The sequence below is a fragment of the Lipotes vexillifer genome, unplaced genomic scaffold, assembly GCF_000442215.2.
Source record: "Lipotes vexillifer unplaced genomic scaffold, Lipotes_vexillifer_v1.1 scaffold241, whole genome shotgun sequence".
NCBI lineage: Eukaryota > Metazoa > Chordata > Mammalia > Artiodactyla > Lipotidae > Lipotes > Lipotes vexillifer.
The window spans coordinates 1,666,062-1,680,631 of record NW_006784922.1 but is presented as its reverse complement, the minus strand read 5'-3'; the positions used below and the strand labels follow the sequence as shown (position 1 = coordinate 1,680,631).

Sequence of the window (14,570 nt, the reverse complement as noted above, 5' to 3'; positions counted from 1 at the left end):
GGGAAAGAGGTGGGTTTGGAAAGGAAGAGACTAAATATAAGAAAAATACCCAAAAAGAGATGTTGTAGTTGGCAAAGGGCAGGAGCCTGGAGTGGGGATGAGTGTCAAAGCTGTCAGTTAAGAACTTATCTGTAAAACCTGGTAATGGATCTGCTATAAACTGATGAATGCCACAGAAAAGGGAGGTAAGAGGTCCCAGATATGAGTTTTTACGGCATTAATGGTGAGGCAGAGGAAGCAACAGAAAAAGACAGGGAAGGAATCGCACCAGTGGATCGAAACCTAAGAGAGCTGATAGCCCTACGTGCCATGGCCTCCTGCAGGCAGCCCCTGGCCCAAGACTGGGCACCTGAACAGAAACTGCAGGTCAGCCTGAAAAGCTCTCAGCTGAAGGAGGCCAAGGTGGCAAGGGTCCAGAGTCCAAAAGTCCAGGTCATTTGAGCCAGTAAGCCAAACAGACTAGGAATCCTGGTCTTCCAGCAGACGCATATGTTATTTTTTCTTCTTCTCAGCTTCCTACTGGATGTGGACGGCTCAGCATCTCCAAGTATTAATATATTTATCTGCTTCTGAGAGAATGGCCTGCAGATGCACTCATTTCATGACTGGATAGCAGTAGAATTGCTAGGATTCCAGGTGGTTCATAGCATCAGGGGGGAAAGAAACACAGGAGAGTGTGTGAGAGAAGTTTTATGTGGGTTATTAGTCGCTTTTCGTAGAGTTGAAATGGGCATGGGGGGATCAATAAGGGTTGATAAGAAATGGAAGAGAGTGAGATCGGCAGGGTTTCAGCTTATTTTAGCTAAGATACCACGCTAGACACTTAACATTTGTCGGTTTATTTTATACAACACTGTCAGAACAGTATTTCTCCATGTTATACATTGTGGAAAATGAAGATTCAAAGGGTAAGTAAACTACCCAGGTTCTCACAGCTAATTAAATAGCAGAGTCAAAGTTTTAACACAATCAAATCTGTTTGACTACATACAAAGCCTAGGGTTTCCCCACCACTCCAGACCTACAGAGATTAGCGTTGTGCGTCTTTTATCTAGGACTGGAGCTAACTGCTTCTCCGGAATGGTGAAAGGAACACAGGATGTCAAAAAACGAACCTGCTGTTAGTGCACATACTCCATGTCCTTGAATTTAGATTCCTCGGCTATTCAATCGTGGCAGCAGGAACAGCTCCTCCTGGGAGAGCTGGGTTGGGGGGCGGGGAGACGGCCGATCAACGTGGTCGAATGAATGGGCGTGTTTCTGACAAGCGCTCTGTAAGGATCCTTGAGTTGATCTTGGATATGAACCATCGCCTCCATGAACTGGGTCGCAGAATTACCCACTGTCCAGAAACTTAAAGATTGCTTAAAAATTTTCACTCAGGCAATTCTTGCAAATTTCCAATCTAAATTTCTGGTATTTCAATACAAGCCTGTTTCTTCTTCCTTCCTCGGGAATGGTGAAAAAGAGCTGGTTGCCATTCTCAGGTTTAATAATCTTTCAGATTCTGGGTCTCTGTTATTAGAGCAGGTTTTAAAAAAATAATTTAATTCCGGGCCCTAGCTTCTCCAAGGCTCAGTCATCTGCTTAGAATCCTTAAGGGCAATTTGTTAATTATTCAGAAATGGAAACCTAACAAATAGGCTGAATAGAGTCTGTTCAGTCAGTATCAGCAGAAATAAATGAAGTGTTTTTCAGATCTACTTTAAAAATTAATGCCTTACACTAAAATCTTTTCTTGCTGCCAGTTGGAATATGAACTTACCTAATTTTTCCCCTCAACTTAATTTTCTTTTCATTGGAATTGCTCCTGCTGCTGATACGACCCAGAGGGCCTGGCTCCCCATTTCCCAGCTCATGCTCGCTCCACACCGAACTGGTTGGGCACATGATCTCACTGAATTCTAATCATTTCTCTAGAAATCTAGACCCATTCTGGAATTGAATTACCTTACAGGGGAATTGACAAGTGGTGAGTTTCGCTGCTTTTTTATCATTTATTTGTTAACACAGGTAAATGTTTTAATGTTTGTTTCTCCTACTCACTAAGGCCACCCTAAAGTTCTAGCTCATGCTGGGAAGTTCTAGGCCACACCGGTAGGAAAGGAGACAGGACTTATTATTTCTCATAAATCCCTTTGTGGCAGCATCTCACCTATATGTTTTAAGAATTGCATTTGGCTGGAAGCAATGCAGACTCTAAAAATACAAGAGTCTATACAAATTAGAGGATTTCTTTTTCTTCCGAGTAGAAAACCAGAGGTGGTCGGTCTAGGTCTGGTATGACATTCCGCGATGTCATCAGGGACCTGGCCTCTTGTATTTCCATACCACTATCCTAAGCACGTGGCTTCTATCCATTACATCTATTCCAGCAAGAAGTAGGAGAATGCAGGAGGACAAAGAAGTTGGTCCCTTTTAAGAATGCTTTCCCAAACGTCTCACCCAACAACTTGTACTTACACGTTAATGGCGAAAGCTTAATCCCATGACCACATCCAGCTGCAGACAGACCTGAGAAATACAGTTTTTGAGTTCCGTACATGACAGCATCAGTTAAAGTTAGGGAGCTCTGTCATCAAAACAAAGAAGGGAAATGTGGATATTGGTTAGAAAATTAGCAGTCTCTACCACGCTGTGCTATTCTACTTCAAATATAGCAAACTTAAAAAGAAAAGAAATGCAGATGTCTGCATGTTCAGGGCGTCTGTTCCCTTTTTTGGTCAAAGGTGTCCAGTGACACATTTCTTGAGGTCTCAGAAAATCAGAAGGGTGGGAAGTATGTGTTCTTTGACGAGTTTTTCTCCAGGAAAAGTCGCCCTGCTCCTTGCTAATTCAATTTTCCTAGCCTTTTGTTTGAAATCTGTAAGAGTGAAGCAATGCACTGTACCCTGATTTAGCTTTCTTAATTGTACCCTGAGACTTCAGTTTGAGACAAGCTCCTAGCTTTAAATTTTTTCTTTGCCTTTCATCAGTAACCGCCTCATCTATGTTGCCCTTCAGCAGTATAGTTCAAGGTATTGAACCTTACTCTTGAAATCCCCACTGAATCAGGGTTAGTTGCTGGAGGCAGGGGAGAAACTGGGAAAAATTAGGAAGAAAAGTTGAAATCTTTCAGAAGCACATCATTAATAGTTTCTAGCATGAGCTCCAGGAGGTTTATCCCTGTAAATTGCTAGGGGACCTACACTCCCTTTCTCATTGTTGAGGGTCTACTCGGTGCCAGGCACTGCAGATGTGGCATCAACAAGGTAGACTTCTCCTTGCCCTTGATAGGACAGACCACTGCCAACCAAATTGGGATTGGTTTTTACTAACAAAACTGTTAAGAACTATTAAGACTTGGAGATTTTACCCCACTTCTGAGCTAACGAGTTAACCTGCCACAGTTTTGTGGATGCTGGTAGAGAACACAAGACACCGAGAGAAGGACAGTTTATTACTCACAGCAATAGCAGTAGCCAGCGGATTAGCATTTTTGCAGCAGTTTCTTGAGCCCAGTTCCCACAGAGCGACATGAAGAGGTCTATATGCTTCTTGCACACACAGGGGATTATATTTTAAGAGAGGAGCTGTGAACTTGGGGAACCCAAAGCTCTTAAATTGGACAGTAAAGCATACCTGCCCTCTGCTTTGGATGAGACACTGTCTGTCTTCCCAGGCTGCTGGCTGTACAAACATCCTTGAAAATACAGTCGGGAATAAAGACAGTCAGTGCTTCTGCCTGACTGTGAGAGACCCACGGAATGTTCTCTCCCTACAAAGGGTTTTGCCTGTGCTCTAGAACTCAACTTAGATCGGGGCTTTTGGAGTTAGGCTACTTGGGGCCATTTCATTCTGTTCTTCAGGACCAAAGATAACCCCTTATCCCGATCACCTGCTCAACAAACATACAATGTTATAAAATGGACTATTAAGAGAACTTAGTTGCTTTGGTATAAGAAAGGAATATCTCTCCCAGAAAAGCTATCTTTCCTAAAGATCAAGAGGCTTAAAAATGTTTACACCCTTCGATTTTGTAATTTCACTTCTGGGAATCAAGTCTAAGAAAGTAACAATTTTTTAAAATGTATGACATTTATTGATTAAGTATGGTATTGCTTTATTTGATTTATATGATGGATTGCTATGCATTCATCATTAAAAATGAGGTTTTATTTTTTCCTAAAACTTCTTGATGCTATGAGAAAATGTTCACTTTATAATAATTGACCAAAAAGCAGAATCAAATTGGGGGGTCGGGGGGATTAATATATTTGGAAGATAATACATGAGATTGTAAACAGTGGTTAACAGTAGTTGGTGAATTCTGAGTTATTCTCATTTTCTTTAAACTTTGCTGTATTTTTCAAATTAGACTAGTGAACATTGGTAATTGGGGTGCGGGGGAAATGTGTTCTTTTTTTTCCTTATGTTAATTGTATCTGATGGAAGGTAGTTAGTGGTATCATTTTGAAAGCCAAGCACAAGCACCCAGTTTTGATAGCTATAGTATAAATAGGAGTGCCTCATTAAGACTTGAACCAGCTTCCACTTAATACTTGAACAATCTGTATGCCTGCAATTTCCTAACCAAAAAAATAAAAAGATAAAGGTATCTTTTGACCCAGAGCCAGTCTTAGGAGATTGTCTGATTGTCATATCCTCTGAATCTAGAGGAAATAGGGAAGAAGAATCTAATAGTAATGTTTGTTGAGTACCTCCTACGTGCTGATATTTCATTTAATGTTCACGGTAATTCAGAATGTGAGATGCAAAGGTATTTTCCTCATTTCACAAATAAAGATATTGAAAGAGATTAAATACCTGGCCAGAGTCACTTGGCTGTAATTGCCAGTGCCAAGACTCTGACCCAAGTATGTCAGACTCCAAAATCCATGTTCTCTCCATTTCTGCCTTTTAGCAAGCTTTGAAGTTGTGGTGTTTTGATTAGCTATTGGAAAACAAGTTTTGGCTGGTGGGCATTCATTCAAAGCACCTTTGAACTTGAGCAAGCAAATGAATTAGGAAATGGCATGAAAGCAGGGTAGATGCCTATAAATGTAGGCTTATCTCACGGGGTACATTTCTCAGTGTTGATTACTAGCTCAATCTTGTTTTTCTTGTTTCTTCTTTTGATTCAGATTATGATCCATATCCAGTCAAACATGTTGAAAACCCTAATAGATATACTAAAGGATGCTACAGAGGGAAATCTGTCAAGATTTGTGAAAAAACATGTGTTCTCAGAAGAAGTGGTGAGTAGGCGGTTTCCACAGAAATCCTGTAAAGGTGCAAGAACACTCTTTAAACTGTCCACTTGATACCTTAATCCTGTAGGCCACCTCTTTAAAGAGACTGTCCAATCCGGCAACCTCTCTGTTGTTCCTGTTGCTAGATTTCTGTGTGTGGGTGCAGACTTTTTTCCTCTAACACAATATATCCTCTGAAATGCTAGGAAAACCTGTTCCTTTTACATCGTTCTTTTCCCCACACTGTCTTCATGGGTGTCGGCCCTCTTCTTTTCCTTCTTCCTTTCTCCTTAAGCGTCCAATTCCTTCTCCCCACTCCTCACTCTCAGTTGATGACCTTGCTTCCTGTTTCACAGAGGAAACAGAAGCAATTAGAGGAGACCCGCTGCCGCACCAACAGCCTCCTTGCCCCTCTCTCTGTCTGCTCAGCCTTCCCTCCTGAAGCCGTGGTGACTGTGGGCACCTCTCTAGAGCCTGGGAGCCCATCCCCACCCCCAGCCAGCCCAGGGCATCAGCCCAGAAGTTGTGTCACCTTCTTTTGAACATCATCACTATTGCTCGCCTTACCTATGGATCATCCCCATAGGCAAACAGTGGGCTATAGTATCTCTCATCTTAACAAAAAGAAAATCTCCCCTACCTAAACAAGTAAAAAGACATACTGGCCTAGAGGGGTGGGATAGGGAGGGTGGGAGGGAGGCGCAAGAGGGAGGAGATATGGGGATATATGTATATGTGTAGCCGATTCACTTTGGTATAACGCAGAAACTAACACACCATTGTAAAGCAATTATACTCCAATAAAGATGTTAAAAAGATAGACCTACTGGGTGTTTAGATAGGAAGACTCAACCTCATAAAGTCAGTTCTGCCCAAGTTAATGTGATAATGTAACATTTCAATAAAAATACCATTAGGTTTTTTTCTGTAGTTAAGGTGCAGTAGAAAGAGCAAACTAGCAAGAATAGCTGGGAAAACTCTGTGAAAGAAGAGGTGCTAGACCTGCCGGATATGAAACCACATTAAAGCTTTTCTAATTAGAACTGTGTCTTTAGCTCCTGAATAGACCGACTAATGGAACCATATAAATGCTTTGCAAAATTATAAAATAAAATTAAATAAAAATGAAGAGAAAGAAGCAATTTCTAAAAATTGAAAGCAAAATGAAACAGGTGAACCTTGTGTCATACTGATGGCTTAAGCACATAAAGAGGAATTATTGTAAGTCATTCGAAATTTAGTAATCTGTACATCGCCAGTCATATATAACCTACAGGGAAAAAAGACTGTGAGGAAATCATAAATTATTGGCAGTGATCATACTGTTAGTAATGATACTGGTATAGTCATTTTGACTAACCAAGGGGCCTGGTTGTTGGTCCTCCCCCAGCTTTTCTCCCTTTTCCCTGGCCTTAGGTAGCACGGTCCCAGCTGGGTTCCGGCTAGCACCTGAGATGGCAGGTTGGCAGCAGAGGGCAGGTGGCAGCTCCCCGCCTCTGCCACACTGTGGCCTTCCCAGCCCTGTCCCATTCCTCACTCCTACCTGAAGGCTGTGTAAAGGGAGCTTGTCGGGAAACTAACTGGTTACGATTAAATTTAAAGCTGCTTTCTATTTGAGGTCTTAGCTCTGTGTAGGTTGTGACCGACCTAAACCTTTTGGGAGTGTGTTCAGAAAAGTAGGGGAACTAGAAACGTAAACTGGTTTGAAAGCACACGATCATGTGCATGTGTGTGCAGCACTGACACACTTCTGCTTTCTCACTAGCACTGATGTTAATCCTTCCTTAGACCTGGCCCATCAATATGTTGCCTGAATTATACGGCTAAAGCATCCAAACTTCACACTGAAAAATACTCATTGTTTTTATCTGATTCTCCCCCCACCAAAGCCTATAAGGCTGATTTACTTAGAAAGCTCACCCTCTAGTTCAGTGTATCCCCTGGTTGCTGTGAGGCTACTCAGGGAACTGCTTGTTGAGAAGTGAATTGATCCCTAAAACTCCAGCAGCTTTTGAGCTAGTTCTAAATATCTTTGTGAGATTGCATGTGGAGTCTTATGTTGTAAAACTCTGCATTTTACAAATGCTCTATTTAGTGTTTATGCCACCAGTTACTAGACATGTTTTATGTGTGGTGAGAAGGTGCTGTTGTGCCACTAGAGGAATGGTGAAAAGAACTGCGGACTTTCTGCAGCACCGTGACGGAAACCACTTCAACGTGAACTGTTTCCTTATTGACTTCTTTTTTAAAACTTAATTAACAAACAGTGTCGTACCAGCTGTTTTCTGCTTCAATTGTAGGATTGTCCTAGTGATACCATTTAATATTTATTTTTGTAGTGATTTAAGAAAAAAGAGGTAGTTAAAAAAAGAAAAAAAGAGAAAAAAGAACTGAGGTCGTATCTGCAGTGAGAGCAAGGTTACCTCCAGAACTGAGGTCGTATCTGCAGTGAGAGCAAGGTTACCTCCAGCTTGGCTCACCTGCTTCGCTTCTTTTGAAAGCCATATGCTGCTGCATCTCACCCTGAACATGAGGACTAAACAAGCTATTCTCTTTAAGAATGTTAGAAGTGTTTAAACTTTACCTGAAGCTTCAGTGGGGAGCCCTCGTTTGAAAAGAAGGTATGCAGGTTTGTGTTATATTACACAACCTGTGTATATGTGATAGACTCACATTCACATTCTAATTTTGAGCTCACTCATTTTTGTAGAATTAAATACCATTCATATACTTGTGATGCTAATATTTATACCTCTGATCTAGACCTCGCCCCCATGCCTCATAATTGTGTAGCCAGTAACCTCTGGACATGTCTGCCTAGATGTTTCACAGACATCTCAATCTTGTCCAAAACAGAACTCTTGATTTTCCCTCTCCAAATCTCATCCTGCCATCTTCCCCATCTCAGTTAATGACATCCCCCAGCTCCAGGTTACTAAAGCCCAAATTGCGAAGATGTCTTTGATGCCTCCCTTTTCCTCTCCCCTTCAACAATAATCCTTTCAGTTTAATCTCCAAAATATACTTCATATATATCTACTTCTCCATCTTTTCAGGACCTTTCCCAGTCTAAACCATCACCTGTTCTCATCTGGCCTATGATGGGGGCCCCTAGATTAGTCTCCATATTCTTGTACCCTCCAGTTCTCCACACAGCTTTTTAAATCTAAATCAGATCATGTCCCAGTTTGGACCTTCTGATGGCTTTTAGAATAAATTCCAAAAAACTTACCATGAGCTAGAAAGCCCTACGTCATTTGTCCCTGCCTCCTGCTCTGATCGTTAAATTGTACACACTTGATTCCATGCTGTTTGACCTCCTTTCCCTGGTATGTTTCATCGTATAGTATGTGCCACTTGAACCCCCCTTTTATAAAATACCAGGGGTGATTTTTAAGTACTAATCCTGAATGTTGTTTATAGCTTATGGAATCCCTTATAGTTAGTTATACCTCTGTGTGCCCCAGTACCCTGGTTTTTACCACTTTAGGTACACAGTCTTTTTTTTTTTTTTTTGCATTTATATCTCTGCTTCTTGGAGGATAAAAAGAACAAGGAAGAAATCTTGCAGAGACATAACAATCTACTCTTCTTGCTTTTTTTTCAGCTGGTCAAAGTGAGGGAAAAAGTGAAGGATGTGCCCGCTCTTCTGGCCGCATTTGATGAGCTGTATGGGAAACTGCACATAAATGGCCAGGTCACCACTTACACTTTAGATGCTCTGCTCTGCCACACCCCCAGTGACAGGAAATCCCACACGGTGCTATTAAACAAGAGGACAGTCAGCCGTCGGACCTTCCAGCCGCTCAGCCAGTCCCTGTGGGCTGAGTAACCCTGAGTTCAAACCATCTGTGGGTCTGAGTTGGAGGGGGCCTGCTTCTAGTGAATTATTGGCTTCCTAAGAAATCGGGCATCATACTCCAGTGTACAGTACACTAACACTTGGTCTCCTTAAATTTCCAAGATCATCGAGCGCTGGCGTGCTGCCTTGAGACGTTCATTTGTTGTGCCACCAGGAAGATCTAGATACAGGCAAGCAGAAAGCTCAGGCTCCCGCGGGAAGGAGGCTTCCTCTTGTAAAGGGCTGAGGATGCTTGAAAGAACATGGTCACGGTCTCCAGGGGAACCCAATAAGCACCAACAGGAAGGAATTTCACTATAAGTGGCCACCTCCAGCTAATTTTCAGGGGGATAGTGGTCTGAAACCCTACTCTACCATGCTGGGAAATAGCCCAGGATTTTCTCACTGCTTCTGTCATCATTTACCTGTGACCCTAGACAAGATACTTGAGCCCTCAGTTTTTCATCTGTAAAATAATAGCGCCTATGTGAATCTCCATATTGATTTGAAATTTTCACTCAATGTTCAGCGGGGTCAAGTTTTCTCAAAAATAAGAGAAATTAAAAGGTTCCTGAGAAAACTTGTTGTTTTCTCAGCAGAACAAACAAAACCAGAATTTAACTCTCAGAACTGATAATAAGCCAAAATTTAAATGGTTACCACTTTGGTCATGGGCAATCCACGTGCTTTTCAAAATAAATGCCAGTAAAAACCACATAACACTCTCTGTATTCCTTAGTTTTCTATATAGGTCATAAACATTTGGTCCTATAGTTCATCTCATCTGTTAATGATTTTCTCTTTTCTCTCTTTGGATGTTTTATCTTTTATAAATAAATATGTCATCACAGCGGGTCACAGCTTCCTCGTAAGGAGCTGCCTCTTGGTGGTTTGAAGGCCAGCACCTGGGGGGCTGGTTGTGCCTTTTCTTTCTGAGGGCCCACATGATGGTGAAGCCTCCCAGCTGTCCGCCTGGAGTGCTGCAGACTCCTTATTCAGTGCTGTTTCAAAACCCGGAGATAACTCTAACGTTACTGTTATTCATAGAGCCAGAAGTTCTAGAGTAGGAGGACTCTTCTAAGTCTCCTCCTCAGGTCAAGGAAAATGTCCTGTCCAAATTGGTGGAGCTGAGATTAAAATCCAGATTCCTAGTCTCATTCCCTTCCCACTGCACCACATGATGTCGCCTCAGAGAAGAAACAGGAGAATCTCTTCAGAGATAGAGCACTAAGAGCTCCTTGACTTATTGTGTGGCCATGGGCTCCCCTCAATCTCCTCATCTGTTAAACAGGGATAATAGTAATACCACCTCGCGGACTTACTGTGGACAGAATGAGGTAATAAATGCAAAGCAAGCTGAACACTACCTGGCACAAAGAAAATGCTATATAAACATTAACTCTTGTTACTACTGTCAGTAGCATTCAGACTGTTTGCACCTAGTTGAAGAATTACATAAACAAATGAGTTCTTCCTCCTCTTCAGAAATATCAAAAGAATTTCTTTAGCCTATGCTCTGTGAAGCATAAGCTTCATTTAAAGAAAATACTCTGCCTCATAGAATCTTAATTACATCTTATGTGTGTCTAGTGTTTTGCAAAAGAAAAAAAAAAAGGATTTAAATTTCTCTGCCTTCAAAGTCTTAGGGAATAATAGGGCATGCTTCCTGTCCCTCAACTTATCTTTTATCTTCTCCAGCATTCACAGAGAGCATTCAAACGGCTATTATGCCCTGGGTGAATGTGGCCTTGGTTGTTAGCTAACAACTATTCATTAGCAAAAAAAAAAAGATCGTGAGCAATAAATAGCAGCCATGACCTTCCCAAGCCCTGCTGCTCTGAGCAGCTGCCGGCTGTGGTTCTCTGCAGACTGCAAAACCAGGCTCTGACCTGTTCCCAGAAGTCTTACTGAGGGGCAACTTAGTAATGAGGTAATGAATGTGCATAACGTTCACCTCAAAATAATAGACGATTCTAAAGGCAAAGAAAAAAACCATCAATGAAAAAGTATGCTCAGTATATAGTGACCATTTCATTCTTTAAAACTTGGCAGTTTCTTTGAAAAATGGTGTTTCTCTGCAATCAATAATTTGCCTAAAGCATCTATGTACTCTACGGTAATTTGCCTAAAGCGTGTACTTACTCTGTTAATGAGAATATTTGACGGACAGAACATCTTACTCCCCAACTCTATGTGGCTTTGTAGATTGTTTTCACTTAGTGTAAATGTCTGTTGCTACAGAAGCCAAAAATTTATGGTGAGTACAGCACAGTATGAAAAAGAGACGAAAAGATATCTCCTTAATTGGGTGATATAAGGGTAGTGGTCTGGTCATCTATTGCTGTGTCAAAAATACGCTAGGGGCTTCCCTGGTGGCGCAGTGGTTGAGAGTCCGCCTGCCGATGCAGGGGACACGGGTTCGTGCCCCGGTCTGGGAGGGTCCCGCATGCCGCGGGGCGGCTGGGCCCGTGAGCCGTGGCCGCTGAGCCTGTGCGTCCGGAGCCTGTGCTCCGCAACGGGAGAGGCCACAACGGTGAGAGGCCCGCGTACCCCAAAAAAAAAAAAACGCCAGAAGTTAGTGGCTTAAAACAAGACCAATCATTTCATTAGACTGGGCTCAGCCAGGCAGTCACCTCAACGACTTCTTCACTTAATGCTTCTGGCACTGGATTCTAGGGCCTCAGCTGAGACTGGGGCCTCCACATCCACACGTGGCTCCCTGACAGCACAGTACCTGGTACTAGGGAGTGAGTGTCCCCAGACAGGCAGAAGCTTTGTCACCTTTGATGACCTAGTCTCAGAAGTTGCATAGCATCACTTCCACTCAAGTCACAGGCCCATCCAGATTCAAGGGAGGGAGCATACATTCCACCTCTCAGTGGTGGTGATGTCAAAGAATTTATGGACATGTTTTAAGCCACCACAGATCATTTTTTCCAGCAAAAGCTCTTTAAACTTGTCCTTTCCCATTCATTGTTACTTCCCTAATTAAAGTCACCATCATCGATCAATCGTCTGTCTTTCAGCTCTTCTCTCTACTGAAGCCAGGGTGAGGTTTCCAAAACAGATTTGTCCTCTGCCCTGTTTAAAACCTCCTCACATCTCTCTGTGTAGAGCTCAGACTCTAACATGGCTTAGAAGGCCTTTCCGAATCTGGCCCTCGGTTTGCCCATCCAGCCCCATCCTACTGCACACCTCTTCTTCCCTCCTACACATCTTTCGGGTCGTAACTTAGACATCTTTTCATCTGGGAAGACTTCTGGATCCACTGGATCCCAGCCCAGGTTAGGGGAGCTACCAACCTTCCCCTGTATTTCACTCATCAACACACTTATCATACTCCCGTCGTTGCCTGTTTTCATTTTTTTACTAGATTCAGGTGCCACATCTATCTTGTTCTCCACCCTGTGCCCTGCACCTAGCGCGGTAGGGAATGTATCAGAGGATGAGTACTCATTTAACTACTACCCCATTTACATTATGTAATGACAATGGCTGTCATCATGATCCCCCTGTGAATAGCATTTCTTCTCCAATGCCATCCACTCAGTCCCAGTCACTTCTCATTTAGACCCCACTCCACGCTTTTGCTCAGCCCACCATGTATCCTTGTCTCCTCCCGCCTAAAATGCCCTCACTCTTTCTCTACCCACCCTTTTCTACCCAACTCGTGTCACCTCTTCCATAAGGCATTCTCAAGCTGTAGAACCCATATGGATTCTCCATTCATTCACTTACCAACTCCATATTGAGCATCTACAAAGGACAAGGCACTATGAAAGGCCCTTAAATTGCCACAGGGTAAAGACTGACCATATCCCTTTCCCAAAGCAGAATATTTTTATCCTGCCATGAACTTAAGGACCTTTTGGCCTAGTCATTTGCTCTTAGCTTCTGTAGATAGTACTCATTACAGATTGATCAAAATCCTACCAAAAATAGACTCGGTAGTGAAATAGACCAACCCTGGGCCATTTTTGCTAAAAGTGTTGTTGACGATGCCAAGAAATTAATACAAATTTGGACTAATTCGTAATGACTATCACTGGGAAATTATAATGGGGAGGTAAAGATTTATCTGCTACAATTCAGGTAGGCAAAACTGTAGATTTCTCTATTTCTTTGCAAGTGAACCAAAATTTCTTATTCATTTTCTGGTTATATTGAGAACCCAAGAGAGGAATTCATGGGAGACTTGATCCTGCTTGAAGGATATTTTTAAGCTTTGTTTTAGATAAATGTTTGATCTTTCTGGATATCTTCCTCTTACCCATTTTCATAGCCACGAGGACAGCTGGGGATAAAGCTGTGGTTGTCAAGCACGGGAGTCAGCTGGAGAGCTTGTTCAAACCCAGAAGGCTGGGTCCCAGCTCCAGAGTTTCTGAATCCGTAGATACGGGGTAGGGCCCAAGAATGCATTTCTAACACATTCTCAGCTGCTGCTGTTGCTAGTCTGGAGACTGTGCTTTTCACACTGTGTGAGAGGAAGCTTGTGCTTATTCATGTGCATGGGAAGCTCAGGCTTCAGATTCTCTGGGTCCCCTCTGGTCTCTGCTGTGAGGAGGGAAGAGCAGGGAAGTGTGGCCTTGTCCCTGGACTCCTGAGCCAGTATCTGCTGGCACCCACTTCTGAGCTCTGTGCCACTGCCATTTGCCTCTACTCATAAGGACCCTCCCTCCGATGTCAACCAACCCCAACCCCTCCACTGGACTCAATAAATCAGGAGTCCCAGGGCATTATGATATAAGATCAGTGAAAAGTGTATCTATTTAGTGTTTTCAGATTGTACACATATCCTTATAAACACATGGCAAAATAGCACAGGGCTTGACAAAACCAACCCAAGATTCAAGTTTACGTTATAACACTTCTATCTACAAATTTGACTTGGGGAAATTAAACTCAGTAGTTAAAGTAGCCATTTAAAAAATCACAATGGAAGAAGCTATGATTAGTAAAATTTGATATGCATTTTGCATAAAAAATGTGTGGTGAACGAAATCACTGTGAATGGATCTCAGTGGAAATAGTTCAGAAAAGTAAAAAATCAAAAGATTTTTACAAAGGAAATGGTTTGACTGTATTGCATAGAAAATGGATCACAGAATTAAGTTGGCTTAAATGTCATTACCTCAAAAATATCTTTTGAACAAAAACTGAATGATATTGGTGTAATTCTGAATGAAATATATTTTATTCATTAACATGGAGTTCAGAACAAGGGGATTAAAAATGCCCTCTGTGCTCACGGAGCTTGCATTCTACAGGAGGAACAGACATTAAATGGATGACAGTGCAAATGACCCCATGATCACAATTGGGATAAATGATTAGCCTGGGGGCATAGAGAGTAAGTGGTGTGTGTGCACGTGTGCACACACACACACACACACACAAGACGAGGACCTTTTCTGGTCTTGCATAGCACTAGTTGTCTATGGCATTCATTTTTTTTTTGGCGGTACGCGGGCCTCTCACTGCTGTGGCCTCTCCCGTTG

At 42.4% G+C, this 14,570-nt stretch overlaps 1 protein-coding gene across 3 annotated transcripts in view; it reads left to right on the top strand.

The window, feature by feature from the left end:
• Nucleotides 1-9,063, top strand: part of PTCD2 (pentatricopeptide repeat domain 2) — a 27,397-nt gene extending 18,334 nt beyond the window's left edge. For all 3 annotated transcript variants that reach the window (XM_007457058.1, XM_007457056.1, XM_007457057.1), the window contains 2 exons: nt 5,124-5,237; nt 8,839-9,063. In XM_007457058.1, coding sequence (XP_007457120.1) covers nt 5,124-5,237; nt 8,839-9,063 — 339 coding nt within the window. The remainder of the gene's footprint in view (nt 1-5,123; nt 5,238-8,838) is intronic.
• The last annotated feature ends 5,507 nt before the right edge of the window (nt 9,064-14,570 follow it).